The 27277-nt window shown below is 35.2% G+C and overlaps 1 protein-coding gene across 1 annotated transcript; it reads right to left on the reverse strand.

Annotated features, from left to right (window-relative positions):
- Positions 1–22878: 22878 nt before the first annotated feature.
- LOC140172477 (galanin receptor type 1-like) lies at positions 22879–26666 on the reverse strand. Its single transcript, XM_072195623.1, has 3 exons — positions 26652–26666; positions 25862–25997; positions 22879–23537 (listed from the first exon to the last, which is right to left on the reverse strand). Exons 1-3 carry the CDS (start codon positions 26664–26666, stop codon positions 22981–22983), a joined length of 708 nt encoding a protein of 235 aa, XP_072051724.1. The 3' UTR covers positions 22879–22980.
- Positions 26667–27277: the final 611 nt, after the last annotated feature.

The raw sequence follows: 27277 nt of genomic DNA on the forward strand, positions 1-27277 counted from the left end.
CCATACATATGATTAAGATAAAAGCGTTTGGTTTTCATAAATGTTTTGAACGCTTGTCTTATTTTTATTTTTATTATTTTTCTTGCTAACCTAGGCCTATCGAGATGTTTTACATTTATAACCTTTTAACAAACTTGAATAGATATTATAAGCATTTTCGTGTGACGTTTTGAAACGCTCTTTGTAGCATGATGTAGGCCTACTGTATGATCATGAAAGGTCGTAAATTTAGAAGCCATTTCCTTCTACAGGGTGTCCCAGAATGATCTGTACCGGGAAAGATGGAATTTTTTAGGTATGAAGGGCATGTTGAATGGTCATATTGTCTTGCATTTTTAGTTCTACATATATTTAGCTTTCTCAGATTTTTTAGATTTTAAAAATTGGACGTTTCTAGTAGAAGTTATAGAAGATTGCGTAAAATGGTGAATTCTAAGTTTTGACAACGCAACCTATTTTGAAAATCTGTAACATTACTAACCGTTCAGCACAAAGTTATTTGGAAAAAGTTATGCAGGTATTTTAGTTGTGCCCTGTTCATATTTCCACTAAATAGCCGATATCTAGGCCCTATCTATTATTTATGACGTTACGAAGCAATCATCATATGGAATTAAGGATTTGTGGCCTAATCCCATTCTCTCTTTGGCGGTAGTTTTAAATATAGTTAATGTGGTGTGAGGTCCATGTCATTTGAAATGCTTGCAGAGATCAAACTGGTTGTGGTACAGAAAAGACGGCTCCTCAATTTACTGTACAGTAGCGTGGATTTCTTTCAAAAACTTACTGGCAAACCGGCAGCTATGTTGAGACGCAAAGAAGATTCATTGGGCTATTCCAGATAAAACATGCACCCCCCTATAGAGGGCAAAATTTTTTTTTTCTAAAATGTCTGGAATTCCAAAGCATACTTGAGGAAGAAACCTGGATTTCCGGCCCTGTTTAGTGCATGTAAAATCTGGAAATCCATGGAGGGTATAGAGGGTTTTTAAAAATTGTCAAAAAAAGTTGGAATTTTCAATTGACTTACCAAAAAAATCTGGAATTCCATTGCCCTCTATAGAGGGTTTCTAAAGATACCCAAATAAAATGTTGGAATTTTTCAATTGACTAGCAAAAAGTCTGGAATTCCATGGAGGGGTATAGAGGGTTTTAAAAATTATCAAAAAAGTTGGAATTTTCAATTGACTTACCAAAAAATCTGAATTCCATCGCCCTCTATAGAGGGTATCTAAAATTACACAAATAAGTTGGAATTTTTCAATTGACTACCAAAAGTCTTGAATTCCATGTTAGGGTTTTAGAGTTATTTTAGGCGTGTATAGGTATTTATTGTTGTAAAGGTTACATTATATTTGCTTTATCTGCATTTATTCCAAGTCATCTATGATGTTTTACATGTATAGGCCCACCACCAAGGCGTGTGTTTGGCAGTAACCAGGCCCGTACGCAGGGGGGGGTGCGGGGGTGCGACTGCACCTCCCCAAATTTGCAAAAGTATACAAAAAGTCCCAAAATGGAAGCATTTGCGAGCGTAGCGAGCAAAAAATTCAGGTTTTTATGTTTTTTGGTCAAAAAAGGTCCAAATTTGGGGGGAAAAGTCCACATTTCACAAAATCGCCCCCCTTTGGAAAAAAGTCCACTTTTTCAAAATCAGCACCCCAAAAAAAAAAATCCTGCGTACGGGCCTGGCAGTAACGTACGCAGGTTTTCAAAGTCTGGTTCATTTCAGGGGTCTCGATTCTCTGACTGTTTTAAAATTTAATAACTAAAAAGTAAGGTAAAGGAGACGACCCTGTATAAACAGTGATCGGAGTGCCCATCTCTCTTTCATTGGCGATTGGGCCAGACTCCCTCCATGTAATGTTGCTATAGGGGGATCGCTACACCTCCTCTACAGCGAGTCTGTTACCTTCCCAGCATTTAAGAATGCCGGTACCCATTTAAACACCTGGGTGGAGAGGAGTAATCGAGATAAAGTGCCTTACTCAAGGGCACAACACGATGGCGTCGCCGGGGCTCGAACCCACAACCTTCCGATTATGAGTCAGTGCCCGTCCCGCTCGGCCACCGTGCTGGTATGTAGGCCTACTAGTTTCTATATTAGGCCTAAAAAATGTTTGATTGGCGTAACATAATTTTAACATTCTTGTTAAACCGGGTCTTTAGGTCCATGAACTGAACCACACAAAGGGATGCATACTCTGTCGGCAGCACACATTTCGAACTATAAAAGGATTGTATTGTGAAACTCAGTTTCTTGCTTCAGCTCTTTCTAAAAATTAATTAGGGCAAAATTCTTTCTTTATGTCCTTATTCTTTATTTATTCCTGTTCTTTCTTTCTTTTTTAGATCTTTTTACCCTACTTTACAACACGAATATTGTTGTATTGTCAATGGAAGTCCGTAGAACGTTCGCCTAATGGCGCTATGGGCCCCTTTGATATAACTGGTATTTTAGACACAAACTTAAAGCGCCCTCCCACAAAATTCCCACCAGCAAATAAGGGCATGCACACACCCTTAATTCTTGTTGTGATTTTTAGAGGAGGTAGCTCTCTCTTTGTACATGAAATTTACCCCAAGGCAAAGGAGCCATGTGCGCCATTAGGCGAACGTTTACGGTACATAAGAATTCAAACTTTCTTACTTTGGTTTGAGCTGAGACTAAAATACCTAAAGCCTCAAATGTTGTTTTTATATTAAATACATACCTGTAATTGAATGAAATAGATATATTTATAATAGGCTGCATGATAAATACATGAAGCCACATCAAGTAGAACGAGTGCAACCTTGCTGCAGTACCTTGTACTACGCAGGTGCTCCTTTGTTAAAAGGAATTCCCTGATTGGGGAGTGGACATCAAAGAGCTCATATCTAAATTCGTTGGGGACTGTTACTTTTTAAAGTTTCAACGTCCGTATACATACGACATGTAGCCTATGAATAAAATACGACATGAATCAAGTAATAATAAAGTGACCTAGTTCTTTCCTTGCCCTGTTATAGCTATTATTATAAGATGAGCTCAAAGTGTATATTTCTACATTTTGAGCTCAAAATATTTAATCAATGATAATAGGGATATCATATGTCCATACTGTGATGCACATGCGTTGTGTGTGGGGGTGTGGGCTGTGGGAGTGAGTGTGATGCTGTTTTAAACAAATAGGCCTATAAAAACAAAATCTTCGCACAAGCTAGAATGAAGAGTGAAGACCCAAGTCGGGCTGGGGATCACCATTGCAGGGGATGAACCTATCGACCCACAGCACTCTTCGTCATACATACATTCCCCCAGCCACATTTCCCTAACATAATATGAAATTAAAAAAAAAGGAAATTTAGTTCGGCAGAGGTGGGGCTCGAACCCACGCTGCACCGCTATCATGTATACAGTATCGACATATTACCAGCGCCTGTACCCTGTTTACCGCTCGGCCAACTGACTTGTTGGGGCCATCTTGAAAATTTGAACATATAATCACAACTTCAATTACTTCATTACTTCAACATACCACGTGACAAGCAAAGACAGAAAACGTCATACTGCAGTTACTGTCCATTTTCCTATACACATTACACAGTGTTCTTACCATTGACGCGTAACCTCTACAAATAGCGTACGTTAGAAGTATGGGTAATTGCCTAGTTAACGTCGGTGTGTGAAAAATAACCGGCCAATTCTAGAAAATATAGTTTTGTAACATGTCCTAAATTTTTAGCTAATTTAGATGTTTGGAAATATTCGTACTTTGGTGTTTTAGGAAGGATATGTAAACGACAGATAACACCAAAAATATGAAGAAATTATTTCCAACCCGTGTTAAGTCTGCAAACCACCATGCTTCTCATTTTCAAGAACGCTGGTTAACAATAAGCAGAGTATTGTCTCATTTCGTAAACAAAAGCCCACACAGAATTGTTCTCTAGCGTTCGCTTTATAATCGTTCACCCAACTGAAACTATAATACCAGCTCATTGCTCCATTGTACATGTAAAGCAGAAACATATGTTGTGTGTATTTAACCAGAGAAGATATGATTTAATCAGTTGAGCTGTTTTCAATGAGTGTTATCTTGGTTTAATAGCTTTTAATGGGGTTTAAGTCCTGCAAAGGTCGTGGTGAATTCCACTGTAGACATGACTGCATCATGTACCATATTTTGGAATTTTATCTGCTTAAAAACATGTGTAGAGCTACCATTAGGCCTATTAATATTGTTGAATTCTCAGGCGCATACAAACAATACGAGGGGCCTATGATACATACACAATTCATTTCGTGCATGCACGTGCCCTGCAAGGTAGGGAGCCTAGCCTACCATTTTTCTTGTAAGACGGTCTGGATTCGTAGTCCACGTGGGTCCCCAAAGTTCTTTCAGATATTAAAAGATTAAATTCCCATAAAGACGAAACAGTAATCTTTAGTGGGGACCTACGTAAATTTTACATAAAATTTCCGCCATCAATTCAGTGTTAATTTTTATTATTCAGAAAATATTTTGGCGTATATAAAATTGAAATAAATTCTCTGCTTCCTATTGGGTATCACGAATCGCTATATATGATGTACAGTTAATATTCAAATATTCTTTTACACATTATGATGCTTCAGTTTTTACACAAACAAGAATTTGTCTTTAAAAAAGATAATTTCACGGATCAGGTGTATAGTACATATACTTTGAGCTACTTTGGTCTAACATTTAATATTCATATCTAACCTACTCTGCACTTATTCGACAATAAATAAGTGATATGAGGCTTAATAATGATACCTGTGTCTTGACTCTGAAAAACAATATTTTTTTTAAACCTCATTTTGCATTTAATTTTTTAAGCCACCTCGAAGCCACCTATACTACAGGATCTCATTTTGCATTTAGGGTTTTTATTGCGTTGCAAAGTAGCAAAACTTTCTGGCCCAATTCGTGACTGGAAAAGGCTATCCCCTCTTACAACCTATCAACAGGTCTGATTTCTATAATGAGGTGTCACCGGGTTTCATGAGATAATAATACCAAATCTAAACACCATGAAATTCAATACATCACGACCAAGCTCACATTGGGCGCCCCATTCCTTTTTAAAGGAATTTTATTAAGCCACCTCCAGGAAACAAATTTGGCTATAAACTACGAAGTATAAAGTCTAATAAATAAATAAAATAAATAAAATAAAATGAAAATTGTACATGTATGCAAGTTGCCTTATTACTAAAGTAAACAAATTACACAGCCATTTGCTCTTGCTAGTTTTTGTCAGGGTCAGGGATATTTGTCTCATAGTCCTGCTTTTATGAACACTAATATTATACAGGTTACTACACTATACAAATGGGTTATTACAAGAGTCAATAAACATTTGACCAATTAACTATAGATCATGGACTTAGTTTTATGCAATGTAGTTACATTGAACCTTTTCTGAAGTAAGTCGCCTGCTGCATAGTTTTATTTACAGATGATATGTTTACTTTGTGATTAGGCCTGCCCATGACCTGCTAGTTTGATTAACCAATCAGTTATGTGCATTGTCAGCATGTGATGGCTATAAGCCAATTGCAAACATATTTATAAAAAAAGGCTAAAAATTCCTACACTGAGCAGACTCTTTGCTGGGTTTAAGGGCTAAATAGTAAGTTGTCATGTGGGGCAAGATTAGATAAAGGCATACAAACTGAGATATTAGGAATTATTTCCTAGCCTCTTAACCACATTAAAGGTAATCAGGCTTCCTCAGCATATCACATGTGTTATGGTATTATTTTGCGAATTGCCCCGTGGTACTTTATGGAGAGGAGACTTTTATTTAAATACGGTATAAAGGACGAGTGGCCAGTATTCGGTAGGGTCTACATAGCTTTACAAATTCAGAGTCTTGCAATTATGATTTTAGAGCCAAAGGGGTAACTATATATTATAAAATTATAAAAGGTTAGAAAGTCAGTATTAAAAGCAAGTCAGTAAGATACACCTCTACACTACAGGCTGCACTCCATAGTAGGCCCACAGCTAAAAACGACACTGACAGAAAAAAAACTTTAAAAAGGGAGAACTTTTTCATTTTATTTTTTCTACAATGCAAAATTTATCATTAAGAGGAGGAAGCAAATTGTATTGCCAATATGTTAACTTTAATTTTCCACTTTTATGCAAGAAATAAAAGAAGAAGATACACATTCCCTTTAAAAGGGGAAGCCAGCTTCAATGCAGAAGAGGTCTTGTAATTAGTTTAGGTGGAAGGCATTTTTAGGATCACTCTTTTTTATGATCCATCATGTTCCATGACAGTCCGGGATGACAGTCCACCAAACCAGGTGGTGGTCGCATTGCATTTTCATCGTCAACCGTGTAATTGAATGGGATTATTTTGAAAATTTAAAACGCTTGAAATTTCACAAACAAATAGGCCTATATGTTGATAAATAATATAAATACAAGCTAAAACCGTTGGGGTTCGATAATGAACCCCACAAAACTAACTGAGTATTTGGAAAATGCCATACGGCCGGGCCGTTTCACAAGCTGCCGGCTCTATCATGCCATTCGCCGCCTGCTCCAAACCATCAATGATAAGAACATGCACACAGAAAAACCAAACATTAACTCCTATAACTTCCTGTCAACTCTTTAATTAATTACTCCAAATTGTTCTGTCTTTTTTGTCTTTTCTGCCTTTTAGGCCACCCTTAGCTCATTATTAATATAAAGAAATACACTGCAGTTTTTAGCTGAGTTAATTGGCTAAAACCTGCCATCCTATTTGCCTTATACATGCACATTAATTTTATATTAATTTATATATTAATTCGCAATTTATACATAGCACATTATAAAATGTATAAAGACTGATATTGTTCAATAGGCCTACATGTATATCAATTGTACCCATATCAAAAATAGGCCTTGAAATTACATCGAATTTTTCCTGTTGAAAAGACAAAACTGATGTTTAAGATATCAATTATTTCATAAATGACATTTTGAGTCATTTTTATCCATAAAACGATACATACAGGATATAGGATATTTTTACTTTGACTTTTAGGTCCATAAAGGTTTTAATCAATATTATCAATACACTCACATCTCATGCTGTGTTGATCTCCAGGAGGTCTGCAAATGTAAATCTAAGGCTAGCTTCAGACTCCGTATTGTACGTACAATATTGTATGTACAATACTTTTCGTGACGTCAAAAAGTATTACACGTGCAATAAATATACGTGCCACGACGAGTTGAATCAGATTAAATAACGCGCTATAACCCTGACGGTTCATTGTTTGCTAAATCCAGCGAGGTCACCAGAAAATCTATGCAAGAGAAATTTCTACTGCTGCTGATGAAAAATCCTAGAGTGCGTTTGGAGGTTTTTTCTGCACTTTACCAGTAGCCCTAATAAATTCATAAAACAATAAAAATCAAATAAAGATTTAGGGCAAATGTTTTTACTCACTGCTCATCTGATCCACTTTCTCAGGAAACTAAATACCGATACTCCTTAGTTTTTCCCTGACTTTCCAGACATAATTATGAGTAAACATCAAATTTAATGTTTACAAAACAATCAAATAATATACCGTAAACGTTCGCCTAATGGCGCTATGGGCTTCCTTGATATAACTGGAATTTTAGACACAAACTAAAATTGCCCTCCCATAGAAACCCCACCAGCAAATAAGGGTACATACCCTTAATTCTTGTTGGGATTTTAAGAAGAGGTAGCTCTCTATTGTACATGAAATTTACTCGAAAGCAAAGGAGTCCAGGGGCGCCATTAGGCGAACGTTTACGGTATATACATTCTTTTGCATTTTGTACATAAATATTTATATCAATAATGTAGGCCTACAAACATTAAAAAAGGGGGCCTAAGAGTATGTCTATTTTTAATCATATACTAATTCCGCCATGCCCAAACATATCTTATTATGAAATCGTGTAATGGAACCCAAATTCCAATCAAAAATAAAAACAAATTTGTTATCAAATACACTAGGCCTATACATTGTATTATAGATGGTTCATTTTAATAAATAAATAGATTAACACGGGTAATGGACAAGAAATATTTGGCAATACCGGATTTACCAGAGAGCCAGTGGATAAAGAAATTAATTAAAATTAAAACAAATTAAATGAGAAAATGAAAGCAAGGTCATTTGGCGAAGTATTGTTTTAGAATTCGAAGGAGTCCTAAATGTTATCCTGGCCCCAGGACACTGATTAATGTAAATTCGACCCATAGTTATTTTATCTACTTTTGCCAGCATTCAACCTGTTCAATGTGATTTATGCCTATTTTTAATAAAATTCCGAAATCTGACGTATCAACGTTGTCTCATATCCCTGGTTGTATCGTGCACAAATTATGATTCGAGACTATTTCATTTGACACGGTTGTATGGATTTCAGAAGATCGGTCCTATAATAGATATCGATTAGAGAATTACAGCAAGAGGCTTTGAGGATGCCGTAATCCTCTTGACCATCAACCAATCAGAGAGACATGTTTCAGAAATAGATTCGTAGGGCTGAAACTCTTTCAACTCTGAAATATATATTTCAAGTAATCTCGTTTCACACTTTGGCAATAAAGCCACGAAGGGGCGGTAATGTTAATATACGATTTCAGTCAAATATTGGTGCAAATATACGATTTCGGTCAACTATTTGGCTATCCTTTGCCCAAAATTATGAAATGTTTATTAGTAACAACAACTCTTAGGAGGGTTTTCGAGTAATTTTAGCGAAATAATGAGGTTAAATAAAAGAAAACCCACTTACAATTTTGGACGCTTAACTGTGGTGTTCTAGGGGAATTAAAATAAATTAACGTGTTTAATTCAAAATCGTTGTCCTACAAGCACATGTTCAGATTGTGTGAACATTACAAATACAAACAATAAGGTTGAAAAATAAATAGCCATTTAAAAATGATTTTTAAAGGATCGTCTATTTTGTAGCTTTATGACACTGAATAGGCCAAATATCTGCCTCTGACGAAAAAAAATGTTTTCCATGCTGATTTGTTTTTGTAACAAGTACCGTATGTCATTTCAAAAGAAAGAAAAAAGGCGGATATTACTTTTAAAAACTCAACGCATTACTATTAATACGCCTATAATTAATGAATGAAAAAGTATAGAGGGCGTGGCATCCGGTTCTGATGAGAAGGGAGGGCACAAGCCGTTTTCGGCAGTTTTCCTATGGGATTTTCTAATATTTCAGATCAATGGGGGGGGCTTCCGTGCCCCTAACGCTACGGTTACTGCATTAACACGTTTATGGATGTATTGTGATGATCATAAGTAGGCCTATCATAACATGCCTCAACGATATCAATATGTAAAAAGGTGTTGCAAATTCATAACACAGCGTGTTATAATGTAACGAATGCTATGCCAAAACTTTAAAAATTAACAAAAATATCAGTATCAATAAAATCAGAACCAGAATAAATACAAAGGCCTACAAATAATACTTTTAAACTTTCTAAATCAATATCAGTAAATATCAGTATAAATGAATCTCTAAATCAATTAATCAATCAGTTATCAATCAATCAATCAATCAATCAATCAATAAATAAATAATTAAATAAATAAATAAATAAATAAATAAATAGGCCTAAATAGACAAATCTATAAATAAATAGATAAGATCTGAATGTGCCATTTATATTATTATTACAATTTTAATATTATTAATATTAGTATTAATACGACGTATTATTAACTTTAAAAAGGTGCCCATTGATTATATAATAATTCAAGTACAGTTGAATCATGGTAGGTATTATATTTCCTTCAAACCATAACTTTTGAAATTCTCACTCGTTTTCATTCGTTGAAACGGCAAAGCATACTTTCTTTTTCTTACAAATCGAATAACAGGTCTTACATATATATTTTCACCATAAAAAGTTCCGCAAAGTAATTCAAACCAATGCTAGTACCCCGTAATCTCTTTAGCAAACAAAGACGATCTCCGAATTAGATAGCCAGCTCTTTGCTGGCGAAAATCAGAATCCCTCAAAGAGGCAGGGACAAAGTTGTTGTTGTTGTTTTGGCCAAATAATAATTTTATTGTTTTGATTACGTTCGATAAATTTGGTTTTACCATAGACCATTTATCTTTCCTATTTTGGAGATTATAAAAGACATAGGCCCCTAATGTACGATTTTGGTAAAATTTTAATTTTGTTCTTCTTTTTTGTCAACATTTACTATGATTACATAATATTACTGCTACGGTCCTAGTAACACTTTATCTGTCAAGGTAGACTTCTCCGTAGTCCACTTGCCCAGTTTGCATACTCTGGCCATTACATTTAAGCATAAAACTCTGATTTATATTGATTTGTGTGCAACTGATAGATTTTCACATCTGTATCTGATCTTTTCAGTCACCGCACTCCCTCTGTTAGCTTCCAGGATTTTCGGGTTCGCTATCAATAAACTGGTACTTCCAAAATCAGAATTGTTCAGTATTAAAGTGAGCCATTATAATTATGCAAGATAATGTTGCATTCAGTTACTTTTATTGTCACTAATTATCTGATATTTTTAACTCTTTATGACCATTTTACTATTAAATACTTTAATTTTAATAAACATCAGTATGATTTTGTATTCAACGAAATGGGTTCATCATGACTAATAATAACATATTTTTAATAAAATTCGACTATGGCATAGTCTACTGTCAAGGGGGTCTTCTGATCATTTTAACCTGAGACTAGTAAACCAACAGTCTCAGGTTTACTAGTCTCAGTTTAACTAAGCGAAAATAATGAGGTAAAAAATAAAAAACCGACTTAGCCGCTTAACTGTGGAGCTTTGGGGGATCCCAGTTTTATTATAAAACCTCTAAATTTTACTTTGGAGGCTTAGTCCTTTACATGGTATTTCAGATAGTATTGGGCAATTACAATCATGTAAGAAGTGCAAATTTGAGCAAAATATGCAGCAAATGATAGCTTTACTGTAATACCAGAAGATGGGAGAAATATCTCTTTGCTGATCAAGCAGACCCCCCCTGATCCAAAACAGCCTGGAGTGACTGTGAAGACTGCATGTATTATAAACACAAGTGTGAATAACTTTGTTTGCCAAGTCATGGAACCTTTAATGTGTTTGAAGAGCATAATATCCATGGTTAAACAAACAACCATGAACAAGATCTTGTTCTGTTTAATACATGTACTGCTCTGTGGTTTAGGTTGTGCAAATTACCAGTTTCGTTTGATTTTGTTTACTTACGTTTTTTTAATCTCCATGTGTTATTCAACCTTTTTATGTTCACTCAGCATGCAGGAGAATTTTAGATGTGCTATAAAGAACATTGTAGGCTTTACAAAAGCAAAACTTTAATGATAATTATAATGAGTAGTAGAAACGAGATGCAGGGTATCTTAATATTTTAATGACATTATCAATCAAAGTTTTTTCCTCCATCCCCTATACACAAAAACCCAATGGCATATAAATATTTAAATTCCTCATCAAATTTATAATATGCTAATTAATCACATCCCGTGAATAATAAAATAATAAAACAATAAAATGGATGATATTTGATATTACCATATTTTGCATAACATCTGAGAAGATGAGCTCATCTTCACATGTATTTTGATTGAACATCTGCATTTTGTTCCATTCAAAGAACAGTAGTTTTAGCTAGTACGATATTGGATTCATATAGGCCTATCCCTCAGATGTTATCAACTCAGACAATCCATAGAGACAAATTCGTCTGACAATTGGTTTGTAATGGAACATTTTCCAAATGCAAAACATGTAAAAAAAAATCAATGTCCTGATTTTTTTAGACGGGGAGCATCATTTAATATAAATCATTTTTAATAATAGTAATACCGGTAATATGCACTTCTTGATTTATGCTTTTGGATTTTTAAATGTATATTTAGAGTCCCTCTTTCAAATTTTATATTTATGTGTAATCTCGCTATATCATAATTTGCTGATACTTTGGTCAAAATTTACATTAAAATGATAAGAAAAAACTATTATTGTCAAAATTTCTGTTTTGGTGTCATGTTATTTATTGTATTTTTGGAGATAAAAAAGAAAAACCCACCCTATTCTACGGGCGGACCTTTCCACTTCAAGTATAGGGTCGGGTGTTTTTGTACTTGTATTTCTAGAGAGAGGCTATCTTGAAATTACCCTAAAATATCACCAAAATCTGAAGAATTTTTTAATACCAACATATTTTCTATGATTTAAGCAAAATAAATGTGTTTTTTTTTAATTCTCAAAAACACAAATTCCGGGTTGGTTGGCCCCGTAGAGAAGGGTTTTTTCGTAGCCTTTGATACTATTAATTTTTTTTTAATTTGCAACATTTTATAAAACTTAACAAAATATTAACAAAAACTGATGCTAAACTTAAAATTTGTATCCATCATTGAAAATCAATCAATTCCGGAAATTAAACCTGTTATTAAAACCCCAAGCCACGATGGGTTGATTTGTTTTAATACACAGAATAATATTTTCCCTCAGTTTATTAATACGGTAGCTACCCAAATCTGCTAAAATAAAGCACACAGTAAATTTGGAAACAGATAACACTTTGTACTGCATGGATGAAGTGTGTGTGCACTATCTGTGTGTGCAATGTCCCATGAACAAACAATTACGTAATAGTATTGACTTTTGTTGAACTTGTGAAAGGTCAGTCCAGAGAGTTTCTCTGCTCGTATTAAATTACTGTTTAAGTGGTAATTTTCGCGTACAGTTATTGTCGCGATTTGGAGTTACAGAGACATTTTTGCAATTGTTATTTTCGCGATGCTTAGTTTTGCCCTATACTTGCAATACATTATTATATATATTCGCGAGGTGTTAATTTCGTGGATGGAACTCCATTCGCGAAATCCGCAAAAATAAACCCCTCGCGAAGTGTGCTTGCTTTCTGTGAACTTGTTTTCATTAACTTAAGATAGTGCACTTACTCATTAATTGAGTAAAGAAACAGCTTATTTTCAGGGCAACCATTTTCTTGGGGGTGACTTCATTTGGAATCTACACCCCCTGTGTGAGAGACTAAAGTAATGTCTTCCATACAGGGTGTATGTCTTTCAACTGGAATAGCCTAAAATGTGTATATCATATACCTGGTATATGGCCGGATTTACCTTTTGATGGTCCTGTGGGCAAGGCAACATGATTGTCGCAGATCTTCTCACTCAAATGGCTTTACCAAGATTGCGCGCAAAGCGCGGCAATTTGGTCTAAAATAGGCCAAAAGGGAGATGCAGATTGTAAATTTTGTCACAACATCTCTGTCAACTGAGCAGGGGAGGGGTCTGATTCGCCACCCTGCGACTTGTTTTCCGTCAAGTTGGTGTACCCTCTTTTTCTTTCCTACTAGGGCTTACTCAACAAGAACTGAAGAATGTTGGTTGTCATGGTCACTTGGGCTGTCAATCATGATGATTATAACTACTAGTACCACCAACTTGTGGGGGGAGAAAATGCCCCAACATACATTATGCACATACATAATGACAAATTGCATTAACCTGGAAGAGAATGGAATTCCTGATATCTATTTGCACAAAAGGCTGGAAATCCTGACAAATTACTAACAAAACCATCTGGAATTCCAGCACCTCAATGGACAAAAATATGGATTATTTTATTGACCAGAGGCAAAAAAGTCTGGAAATCCAACCAAGGATAAACACAATAAACCTGGAATTCCAAAACCCTCTATGCCTTCAGACTAACAAAATGGTGGAAAAATCTGGAAATTTTGCGCCAAGCTTAGGCAAAATAGGCTGGAATTTGGAACAGCATAAGTAGAATAGGCTGGAATTCCGAGCCCCAAAGACCACCAAAAAATCTGGATTTCCGTTGCCCTCTATAGGGGGGTGCATGTTTTATCTGGAATAGCCCATTAGACGATAGTGTATAAGGTAAAGAAGTTTGACGAGCACGGAATTGTCAGGAATCGGCAGAGTGAAGCTTCAGGTGCTCGTAAGACTGTAAGAACTAGAGCGAACATTGCAGCTGTCCGGCAAGCTTTAAGGCGTGACCCCAACAGTAGTTGTCGTCGTCGAAATGCTGTGCCAAACATCCCACGTTCTTCATTTAATCGTATCGTGCCATTTTTCAAAGGTATGCGAGTCGTTTTTCATCGATTTTACATTATTGCATGGCACGCCAAAACAAATAAAGGTAGCGTGCTGAAATTAACAGAATAAGTAGGAGACATGTCCAACATTATAATGCTGGTATCAAAAATAGATACACTGCCCGTCTTCTATTTTTAGTTATTTTTGCAAACACGGTACAAATCATTCTGGGACACCCTGTATATAGCCCTATAAACAAAACACTTTGGCCCCAATATATAATGTCGGGAGAAAATATATACTTGCGCTAAACAAATAAACCTGTTCATTTTTAAAATAAACTCTCGTGGTGCAATTCTGTCAACAAAATTACATAGGCTTATGAACCGGGGGCTGGGGACTCGGCCCCCTCAATAAATTTGGTGCGGGAGCTCGAATAGGCCTACCCTTCTGTATGACTAGGCACGTTTTCGTTTTCCACAAGTCCACAATGCCGTAAAGGTTGGACTACACTACAGTTCAGTTCTTTTCACAGTGTTGACTTATAATTTCATGAGAAAGAAAAAGAGAATGGGAAAGATTTTAATCTTTCCCATTTTCTTTTCTTTTAAAAAAATGTATAGGCCTAGGCCTAGGTGTTTAAAATTGTCCAATTGAATATTTAGTCGAAAACGTTTTTGATTTTTCAATGTTGTGCCGACCGATAATATGACTAAAAAGAAACTCATTCCAATCAACGTGTGCTATTTGGGAGTAGGCCTAGGCCTACATTAAGAGTAAATTTCCTATTAAAGGGGAAAGATGAAATAAAGATGGTATGACATGCAAGAAAGCGGAAGTAAAAATAAAATATGAAAAAGAAACATGAATTAATATTAAAATCGGGCATGACAATTGTCAAATTTAAACCTGAATTGTGACACGATCTGGTTCATGGGGGGGGCAAAGGAGGCATTTTGAAAATTGTGTTACTGCAATTAGGCTATCATTTTAAATTGAAAACACCAAAGGTCTAGCATACTTGGTTCTAAAGTTATAAAGTTTTTTCATGCAGATTTTCTTGATATGCCTTAAAATAATGATCTTTTAAAATTCATGTAGACCTACTCTTTTGCAGTTTGAAACTTTCTTCATCTTTATTATAATGCTAGAACTCTATGAGGTATTGTTGAACTTATGCATTAAAGTCTCAAATTGAAATATTAACAAAAAATAAATGCTATTTTTATGCAGTAAGCTATGCCTACAAAGTGTTTTTATTGCGATCGTAATTTTTTTAATGTTTGATAGTAATATAATTAAAAATACAAATTTAGGCTAAACATAAAATAGGACAAATCAAACAATTACAATAATAACAAAAACGGCAAACCAATGTGATGCATGTTTATAAGTAATGAGTATTAAGAATCTTTTTAAAATTTAATTGAATTTCTTTGCTGTAGGCCTATCCCGCGCGGCGGGCCGCTATAAGCGCCTTCGTGCAAAAAAACCCCACATTTTTAGTAAATGTAGGCCGATTACAAAAACGCAACACCTATAGTATGGATGTTGGTGTTATATTATTATCGTATTGAACAAACAATAAATTCAGAAATAATTAAAACAATTTATTCTAATAACCAAAATAAAATGCGTTTTCCATTTACAAAAAAAGGACAGGCCTAGGGCTACTTCGCATTGACTAGGCTCGCGCGTATCGTGCTGAAAAGCATCGTAAAGTTTAAAAACAAAAAAAGGCGGTTTTGAAAATGGGATAACAAAAAGTTAACACCTAGTATCAACATCAAGTTTGCGGGTTTTAGAAAAGGACATCTATGAATATCAAACTGCAATATTTCACTTCAACACAGAAAGTCTCAAAAAATTTCAAAAAATACTACAAAACATTGTGTTTTTAGAGTAATAATCACAAACATGGTCAGCTATGGTTGATGAAAAGGGATGTCGACCCCAGACACGGGAAATGCAAATTTCCACTGCCGTCGTTGGTGGCGCGCTGTATTTGGAATCGCGAGAATTGAACGAAACGTCATTGCAGCAAAAACACCCATTTATCACGTTTATAGTAATATTTTATTGTCATTCCAGGTAAAAGAGCAGACTTTTTTCTTTCACATACTTTTTATTACACAAAAATCGCACTTACTGTTCCCAAGAAACTGCAGTTTGAAGTGAAGTATCTTGCGCGATCTTAAAATGTCTATCATCTTCAGCTAAATATAAACTTGCCTCGGTTCTCATTCTAAGTGTATAGTAGGTGTGGACCTAATTATGTCAACTGGTATCAATTTTGTGCATGAAGATTCTGGGACCCTCATTTAGAAGACACCCTATACCCAAATGTTGATGCTCTTTGTGGAATTTTTGCGAAGCCTCGAGTTCCATCATTTTCCGTAGGCAAAAACATGTGGTGAAACTAAACCACTTGTTTTGGAAATTCTGTACTCCGCAAAAATTCTTGCCAATGGCCTAAATTGGTGCCCCCCCCCCCCAACAACAAAACAAACTTCTCATAGGGGCCTATTCGTTTCCTCACTTTTACTTTGGGTTTTAGAGCAGATTTTAGAGCAATTACTTGAATTTGTTAAATTTTGTTATCAGTTAATTTGTCAAAGATGGCAGCAGACACTGTGTTTGAATGTGAACTTTATTGGTATTCAGCGGCAGCCTCGGTATTCGTTATGGTATGTATTCAGATTTTTATTTATCCACGCAAGACGTATGTATATCTGTAGATGGCGTGATTGCATTTAGCTTCCCTACACCAGACCATGGTGCACACCGACATCGCCTGGCTAAATAATTACTTGGTACAGCCAGAGAAGATGAGAAAAGCACTAGAGATACTAAAATCAATACCCGGGATCGATACACGTAAATGTGCTATCATCGTTTCAATTTATACATGTTATAAGTTTCCGTTTCTCTTTTGTTCAGAAACCAAAAAGCAGGGGATTAAAAAGTGGGGCAGAACTTGTCTTCAATCATAACATCTAAAGCTGAATGGGCTATTCCAGAAAATAGATGCACACCACCTATAGAGGAGTTCGGATATCCAGTCTTGATTGTTGGAAATCCAAACTTTTTAAGTGTCCAAAGGCGAAAAAATCCAGCAGAAAACTAGTTCAAAGTAAGAAATCCTGAATTTGAGAGCCTATTTTAGACATTTCCGTGATTTTTCCTTCATTTAATTGGATTTCCAAGCTTTTTCAAGCAACATTGACAACTGGAATTCCAGTTGTTTTCAGAAAGCGAACTTGGAAATCCAGACATTTCTTTGATTAAAAATTTACTCCTCTATAGGGGGGTGCACTTATTTTCTGGAATAGCCCAATCTGAGAGACAGCGGTTGGTTTTTACCCGATGAGGTGGAGCACTTTTGGTTGCGTTTGGAAAAGGACCGCTACCTCATTGCTTTCCCCTCAGTGATAGAGTAATAAATTCAAATTCAAGTATAAAATAACCTAAGTCATGTCTGACGATGTCAGAAGTGAGATTTTGTGTGGTGGATCAGGAAAAAAAAAAAATAAAACAGTGGACAAAAAATGAAATTTACTCAATCCAGTGTGAATAACGCGAAAAACCGGGCGATTTTACTACAGACTTGACATTTAATATGGAATAATTTGTCGCAAAATTCCAAGACTGGTCTGGTAGAGGTCTGCATAAACGGCATGGGCTAAATAATAATTGGGGTGTGTCGGAAGATGGTGTAAAATAATTGTATGACAGAAAATGTGCTTTCCATTAGTTTACATAATGTCGCTCATAATGTAGTGAATTAGCCTAAAATGGCGGATTTAAAGAGACTGAATTAGATTTTTGTGGGGGTAAAATTTCTGAATTTGAGCAACATTATTCTTATATTATCAAATTCATTGAGGTTTGAGGCGATTTTGCTGAACTTGAATACCAATAAGTATTCATCTGAACTGAAATGCACCTGTGATGTACCAGTTTTGAAAGTGGGAGGAGCTTAACAAAATATAGCTCTTAAAAGTGATACGCACTCAGAAAGTTTGAATGGTCCCTTGTGGCCAAATGTTATAAACTTACTGAACACAAAGAAACAGTGTGAGATCATTAGACAACCAGAAATCCACAAAAGTTGTTTTTTTACCGTAAGGTTGTAACATTTGAATCCAGGGGCCATTCAAACTTTCTGAGTACTTGCAGCTTCTAAGAGCCCCATTTTAAGCTCCTCCCCTGTTCAAAATCTTGGTACATTGTAAGTGTATTTCAGCTGTGATGAATGCCAGTTGCTAACGAAGTTTAAGAAATATCACCTCAAACCCCTATAAATTTGATTATAACAGAACCATGTTGCATAAAGTCTGAAATTGTGTCCCCCACATACCTAAATTCAGCCTCCCTGAATCCACCATTTTAGGCAAATTCGCTACATTATGAGCACCATAATGTAAACATATGGAAAGCACATTTTCTATCAAACAATTATTTTACACCATCCCCCGACACACCCCAATTAATATTTAGCCCGTGCGGTCTATGCAGACTCCGTCCAAACCAGTCTTGGAATTTCGTGAAAAATATTCCATATTAAATGTCAAGTCTGTAATACGCGCGGGGCTTTGAGACGAATGTTTAATTTAGCATAGATCATCGATTGATATTTGAATCCGTGGAAAGCCTGTAAAATGAGGGAGTTTCGTAAAATTCTTATATTTCAAGAACGGTATGGTCAATTACTGCCGACTTTCTTTATTTGAGGTGTTTGTTTTAACGTGCAAAGGTGTAGCTCATAATTTTGCTCATTTCAACATCGATTGCGATTGGTTCCAGTGTTATAATTAAATGATTGACAATAGGCATCGATGGAAAAATATCGTCACAAATTTCCTAATTTTAATACATTATTTAAGATATGGAATTTTAATAGAATAGGCCTACATAAGAAATGGAAAATTTAATAGAATACATAAGAAATGGAAAATTTAACAAGCTGGTGAAAACCATCCTCACAAATTTCATAATTTTTGAAAACAATACATAAGAAATCGAAAATTTAATAGAATACATAAGAAATTGAAAATTTAGCACAGTGATGAAAACTATCCTCACAAATTTTCACAAATGAGTAAATCATACTAGTGCAACTTTTTGCTTTGAAATTGATTTTCTCGGTGAAAATAAAATTCAATAATTTTAGTTTTTTCAGTATTGTCAGATAAAAACATGGTCCTTTAAAAAAATCCTGGTTTAAAATTAGGCATGAAATTGTGTCCTTTACGGTAGGATTTTTGATTTTTACACACCTGAACTTCGTCCATGAGCTTTTTGTGGGTTTTAATTTTTAGCGTTTCAAACAGCGCTCGAAATAAGGCGCGTCCTTGCGTCAAAGACCCGTCAAAGTAGGCGCGGACCCGCAAATTTCCTACGGTACGGGTCCGCGTGACCCGTAAAAATTGAACCAAGCAAAGAGCAGAAAATCCTAGTTGTGTTGTTCCACTGAAAATCAGGTTCACATAATAGGTCCAGCTCCCTGAGTACACTTTCATTTTAGTTTCCCATCAAGTTTTCAACCCGAGTTTTCAATTTTCTACAATCTACATACCGTTTCCGCCGCGGCGCGCCGTAGCTAATTATCTCTCTTGAAATTTCAAAGGCATGGATCCGGCGTCGGACCCTTGAAAATTGGCCAGGACCCTCGAAATTTCAAAGGCAGAGGTCCAGAGGACCTTTGGATTTTTCTTCTTATTTCGAGGCCTGGTTTCAAACCAATATAGTTCGCTAAAGAAAGATTTTCCCCAACTCTATAAGGCATATGGGCCTATATATTATAGTTTTTCAGAATATCCGTTTTGATTTCACCTTTTGTCACTTGCAACTGCCAACATGTCCAACTCAGTACTTCATTTCGAATACAACCGGAAGAAATAATCGACATTTCTATTGTGACATGCAAAATCATCCATCCTTGGGTACATTCACGTGTTGATTTTGATAAAATTGGCAGTCGGAACTGAAGTAATGGTGCAATCAAAACGTAAATTCTGACAAAACAATGCCCGGTATGGTGAGCTTTAGAAAGTTGGGAAAAATCTTTCATAAACGAACTATATTACTTTGAAAAGCTAAAAAGTTGACACCAAAAAAAAAAAAAAAAGCTTACGGGCGAAGTTGAGGCCTGTCAAAATCGAAAATCTTAATATAGAATGCTAAATTTCATGCCTAAGTTTAACACCAGGATTTTTGTTTGTTAAAGATACAGTATCATGCATTGTGGCTTTCTGCTGATATTTACTGAAAAAATGAAAATTATTGCTTTTCATTTGGGCGAGAAAATATATATTTTAACGTGAAAAGGGATAGCTCACAATTTTGTCCATTTCAACACCGACTTCGATCGGTTCCAGTGCCTAAATAAATAACTGAGTGAGCTTTGTAATAACAATAGGCATCGATGGACTAACGTTCAGAGTGATAAGAAATTGAAAATGTAATAGAATAAATGGGAAATTGAAAATGTAATAAATTGATGAAAACGATCCTCACAAATTTCACATTTTTTATACAATATTTAAGAAATAGAATTTTAATAGAATACATAAGAAATGGAAAATTTAGCAAAGTGATGAAAACGATCCTCACAAATTTCCTAATTTTTAAATACAATACATAAGAAATAAAAAATTCAATAGAATACATAAGAAATTGAAAATTTAACAATAGACGGATCATCATCCAACGGTCATTACTGGGTCCCTTCTGCACCAAACTGGTGTTGTTACTGCCCAATTGGATGGATTAATGCCGCTTAAAAATCAATGTTATATTGTATTGTGTTGTAAACCTTTATCTTTTGTCTATGTGTAACAATGCACTTCAAAATCCCCGCCACGGCCGCGTCATTTCACATTTCAGGTGGGATAGACCCGAAGGGGGACCCAGCTATGACATATGACTGCCATTGAGGTGTAGGAATGGGTGAAATTGGATTCGTCTATATGATGAAAACGATCCTCACAAATTTCCTCATTTTTTTAATACAATATATAAGAAATGGAAAATTTAATAGAATACATAAGAAATTGAAAATTTAGGACAGTGATGAAAACTATCCTCACAAATTTCCCAATTTCTAATACAATATCTAAGGAATGGAATTTTAATAGAATACATAAGAAATTTAAAATTTAATAGAATACACAAGAAATTGAAAATTTAACAAACTGATGAAAACGATCCTCACAAATTTCCAAATTTTTTTAGAACAATACATATGAAATTGAAAATTTAATAGAATACATAAGAAATTGAAAATGCAGCAAAGTAATGAAAACGATCCTCACAAATTTCCTAATTTCTAAATACAATACATAAGAAATAAAAAAATTAAATAGAATACATAAGAAATTGAAAATTTAACAATAGACGAATCCAACGAGCCAAGTGATGGTCAGTCGGCCATTACTGGGTCCCTCTGCACCAAACTGGTGTTGTTACTGCACAATTAGATGGATTAAAGCCGCTTAAAAATCAATGTTATATTGCAGCTCTGGTTATATTGTATTGTGTTGTAAACCTTTATCTTTTGTCTATGTGTAACAATGCACTTCAAAATCCCCGCCACGGCCGCGTCATTTCACATTTCAGGTGGGATAGACCAGAAGGGGGACCCAGCTATGACCTATGACTGCCATTGAGGTGTAGGAATGGGTGAAATTGGATTCGTCTATATGATGAAAACGATCCTCACAAATTTCCTCATTTTTTAATACAATACATAAGAAATGGAAAATTTAATAGAATACATAAGAAATTGAAAATTTAGCACAGTGATGAAAACTATCCTCACAAATTTCCCAATTTCCAATACAATATCTAAGGAATGGAATTTTAATAGAATACATAAGAAATTGAAAATTTAATAGAATACATAAGAAATTGAAAATATAATAGAATACATAAGAAATTGAAAATTTAATAGAATACATAAGAAATTGAAGAATACATAAGAAATTGAAAATTTAATAGAATACATAAGAAATTGAAAATTTAATAGAATACATAAGAAATTGAAAATTTAATAGAATACATAAGAAATTGAAAATTTAACAAACTGATGAAAACGATCCTCACCTATTTCCTAATTTTTTTTAAACAATACATATGAAATTGAAAATTTAATAGAATACATAAGAAATTGAAAATCTAGCAAAGTAATGAAAACGATCATCACAAATTTCCTAATTTTTAATACAATATTTAAGAAATGGAATTTTAATAGAATACATATGAAATTGAAAATTAGTAGTACTATAGACTTTCTCGACGTTATGAATATTCATGAGCTCATAATATTAATGAGGTCAGAGGTCACTTCCGGTTTGCATATTAAATTAATATAATTAGCATATATGAATATTAATGATTTTTTAATTCTTCATAGTAACAAAAGAGAAACATAAGATGCGTGATTTTTTTACTTTAATTAGATGTTCCCAGGCAATATCTTCGAGTCAAATGCGCTTTAATCATCGCTTTCTTTAGCGTGTTCCATCTCCTCATCATCGTCGTCTTGTTTAAAAAGACCGGCAAAATTAGGTCGATGTTTAGCTAACACTATTTTAAGCGCTTTGCGTGCGTCCATGCCTTTATCCGTCTTCTCTTCGATGTCGGCCACTATATCATGATGAGTGTCGTCGTTTCTCAGATGTACGTCACGTGCCAAACATTCCCCGTAGTTGTCGAAAAAATTGCGTTTCAGTCACCAGTCCATCGGGATTTTTTTTTCCTTCAAATTTTGTCATCTAAATATCTAGTAAAATACGACAAATTGTTTAAGGGATCTATATCTCTTGAACAGCATAGTAGTACAACGCTTTACTGTCATTTTTACTGCATCATTGTAGAGCCAGTGGCCTCACGTGAACTGCTTGTTGTTGACTTTGTCTTCTTCCTGCGTATGAGACCACACAGACAAAAGTGTCCTATGTCAGACACATGTCTGCGAAAGGACGATCCAGCCAAAGTATACAGATATGGATTAACGCTGCTATTAACAAAAATCAACACATTGGCCGCTGTGTGAATCTCTATGTACCGGGGAGTCGACGCAGTCACTACAGGATGAAAAGCCATCCACATATGCACCACGTGACATGGTAACCACATTATGATATAAAATATTACCACCACAAATATGCCTATAATGCTTCTCTTGCGTTGAGCCATTCGACGCCTTGACGCTTCATCGGATGCAGTAAATGCTGACATGTTAAGGCCAATCTTTGTGTAGCATGGTACTATGACTATGAGAGGAACGATGTAGACGGAAAATGCAGTGTAGGCAAAGAATAATTCTTCACCCCAAGGTTGGCCGCATTCAGCGCAGCTTGCTTCTGGTGTTTCTCCCGGGGCGAATGCTGCAGGGTTCTGCACCAGAAAGGAAACTGAAAGGGAAACGAACAAGGCTCGAATAGATGTTTTGTAACATTATTTTGAACTCACATTAATAGAGAAAAAATATGTTGATGCTTCCTTTACATATGACCACGGACACCTCCCTGGGGAGACCTACAAGAACTAACAATATTTCACTTTTAACAAAATATGTATTTCCATAATGTGACCCGATCAAGCAAATGAAAATTAGGACAATGCTACAAAAGTGCCTTGAGCTGATTTACCATTGAAATCCACTAAGAGTTATGAAAATACCAACTATTTTAGGGAAAATGGAAAATTTGAAAAATAAATTAAGTTTGGTGCACCCCACATATTTAAAAGTTCCATATTTGAATTTCTCTGAGTCAGAGCTTTTTAGGCATATATAACATCATAGGATTCAATCAAATTAAAATAATTCAATGTGTAACCCGAATGGAAAATAAAATATGCAAAATTGCCTCTCAAAGCAAATTAAATTACCAGGAATGTGATTGTATTGTTACGAGTCGTACTTGACTCAAGGCCAAAATCACCTTTTACCCGAACTCACACGAATGAACAACACAAATACACTGTTTGATTAGAAAGGTAACTTCCCCTATTTCATGATATAGGATTAATACAGGGTACATCACACCTTCCCCCTTAAAAGAAGAAAGTTTGAATGTAATGAACACTTTCTTAAAGTCTTTCTCATTCACATGAACTTATAACAATGTCAGCTTGGAAGTTACATTACAACTCTTACACTTTATACAGTGACAACTTGCCACACACATGTTCCTTTTTAAAGGAATTTTTTGTTTGTAAAACATACAGAATTTTGATCTGCTTGCTTTCTTGAATCTCTGAACTTAAAACTGTATGCTTCAGGCACCAGTTCATAGGCCTTAAGGACTGCTTGTTTGACTTCTTCATAATTATTACACTTCTCTATTGGTAGAGCTGAGTAAGTCACCCTGGCCTTCCCCACAAAACTACTTTGTAAAAGTAGCGTCCAATGCTCTTTAGGCCATTTCAAATTTGTAGCCACCTTTTCAAAATGTTGAAAGTACTCGTCAACTTCTTTCTCTTTGAATTTAGGCACAAGTTTTACATACTTGGTAACAAGACATCAAAGCCTGACTTTGACTTTGAGGAGAAACTTGATGAGTATTTGTCACCTAGTTTTGCTAACTTCTCTTGTTCAAACTCAATTTCTTTTTCTTTCAAATGTGCTTCCATTTCAATTTTAGCTAGTTTTTCCTTTTCTTCCATTTCCAATTTTTGGTGTTCCAGCGCCATTTTTTCATGGCACGCTTTGTCTTCCATAGCCATTTTCTGTTTCTCCATATCTAATCTTTCTTGCTTTTCTTGTTTTTCATTTTCTAACTTGATCATTTCCAGTTTTTCTTTTTGGTCCATTTCTATTTTCTTTTGGTCCATTTCCATTTTCCTCAATTCTAATTGAATTTCCAACTCTTTCACCTTAAATGCTGAGGTCCCATCAATTCCAGTTTCTACTTCAAGTTTCTCTTCCAAATAGGATTCATCAAAAATATCTTCCCCGACCAAAATATCAATCAAGGCATTTTTGATTATTTGCTTTCTTGTAGCTTGCTTTACTTTCAAGTCATAATGTTTGGCAAATGCTAATAAATCGGGCTTCTTCAACTCATCAAACTTCTCCCAATTTATAGTTTGAAGAAACTCTTCTGCTTTGAACTCTGCCATACTGTACTTTCACTTTCAAGACTCAATAAATTATTAATGTCAACATTTTTACAGTGTATTTCCCGGACGAGCCCCCAATTTTGTTACGAGTCGTACTTGACTCAAGGCCAAAATCACCTTTTACCCGAACTCACACGAATGCACAACACAAATACACTGTTTGATTAGAAAGGTAACTTCCCCTATTTCATGATATAGGATTAATACAGGGTACATCACAGTATGGTATTATAGTATGCAGTTTTAGTGAATTGTAAAAATGTGAAAAAGAAATGGGCCTCTTGCATCATATGCCCCGTGGGGGTCACTATTATTAAATTTCCTCCTCCTCCTCCTCCTCCTACTCTTCCTACTCCTCCTCCACCCCACACACTATGCTAATTAGATGTTAATTATCCAAATGTTATACAGTACAACATTTATTGTGTTTATTGTATTGGTCTCATCACAAGATTTAATTTGACACCAATTTGTTTTTTCATAGGCTGCATAGGCCTACTAACTGAAAAAAATTAAAAAGATGAACCCAAAAATGTCGCGCATGTAACATCTCCACCTATTTACTGGCCCAACTCTGATAATAATCAATCTCAAAATATATTTAGATATTTACCGATCCAAATCATGAACATGATGAGATAAATACTTTTAGATGACCTGGTGCTGAGGGACTTTAAAGGATTCACAATAAGACGATAGCGGTCCCAAGACAAGAAGGCCAGAGTTAGACTGGTCACTTCGCCTACCACCTGCACGGGGAGAGAACAAAAAAGCTCTAAGCTAACTATATACTTAATACTTCATCATAAGGACTCAAGTCATGGTTTTATTTGTTGCCTTTATACGCTACCTCGCCTTGAATAAAGTTTTCTTTTTCACTCTACAACACCCTTTGTTGTTTTCTACCTGTAGCTGAGATGACCATATACACGGTTGTCACTACTTGTCATAATCATGATAATAGCCAGAGGCAGGGCATGGCTCAGATAATGCCAGATTGGTCAATCAGGCACATATTATAACATTGTGCTGTCATGTAGTTCCTATGAAGTAAACCTTCGCTTGAGGCCAGCACTGATTGACCAAATGAGTCATTTACCATTGATTTGGTGAGAAAGGGATGTGAAATGAAATATTACATATTCTTGATACACAAAGTGAACCACATTTTTTAAAAGTTGTCTTAATTGTTATCATTAAAACCACATTGTCAATGACAATAAGGAAAGTATAAGATCCATTCCAATGCTAATTAAAGTACCGATATCATATTTCAATTAATGAAGAAATCTCTCATTTCCCCACCCTTTCTGCATAGACCGTCAATACAAACACTTCCAACTCCAATCGAAGGTCCCGGGTTCAACCATCGTTAAATTCCACCAACCTATTGCTCTTTTAACCTCTTCTACTTCCATCATGACCCGTGAAGATAAACGAACAATTATAATATAGAACATTCACTCAAACATTTGAAATAACAAAGAAAAGAAACAACACACGGACAACAAATAAGCATTCGCCCAAATGTAACCAACATGTCAAAGCTAATTTATTTTGGTATCTAGGCCTACCAGGTTTTAATGTGCATCCCCCCAGGACTCTACCAAACCAACTTTTTTAGCTTCCTTTTATGGTCTTATAACACATTCAAGATGTTAACAAAAAATATTTCCCGGCACTCCGGCCATATTCAAGGTTAAAGGTCAACACAGTGGTCAAATTTCAAAGTTGCTCAAATCTGGTTAACAAGCACACCAAATTATTCCTCTCATTGCAAGGATTCAGAAAAAGTAAAGTTAGACCTACCTGCGACTTACCGTTCTTGAGTTATAAGCAAAAAGGTCAAATTTTGAGCGGAATGCAAAGAATTTGGAAAACAAAACAGAAGTCGGTCAAATAAAAAACAAACCAAATTTGCATAATTTATTCAATTAAATTATTATTCGTAAGTTAAGTGTTCGTATAATTTTTGTGCGCAGTATAATTTTATTTATCCATTTAAGTACTAAACATCTAAAAAAAAGTA

This window comes from Amphiura filiformis, chromosome 16 (genome assembly GCF_039555335.1).
Source record: "Amphiura filiformis chromosome 16, Afil_fr2py, whole genome shotgun sequence".
NCBI classification, from domain to species: Eukaryota; Metazoa; Echinodermata; class Ophiuroidea; order Amphilepidida; family Amphiuridae; genus Amphiura; species Amphiura filiformis.

What these genes read in the sequence shown, in the direction of transcription:
- LOC140172477 (XM_072195623.1), bottom strand. An exon ending in CATGTTCATGATTTGGATCG is followed by an intron (nt 23,538 to 25,861) that starts GTAAATATCTAA and finishes TTTCCCTTTCAG; the next exon opens with TTTCCTTTCTGGTGCAGAAC.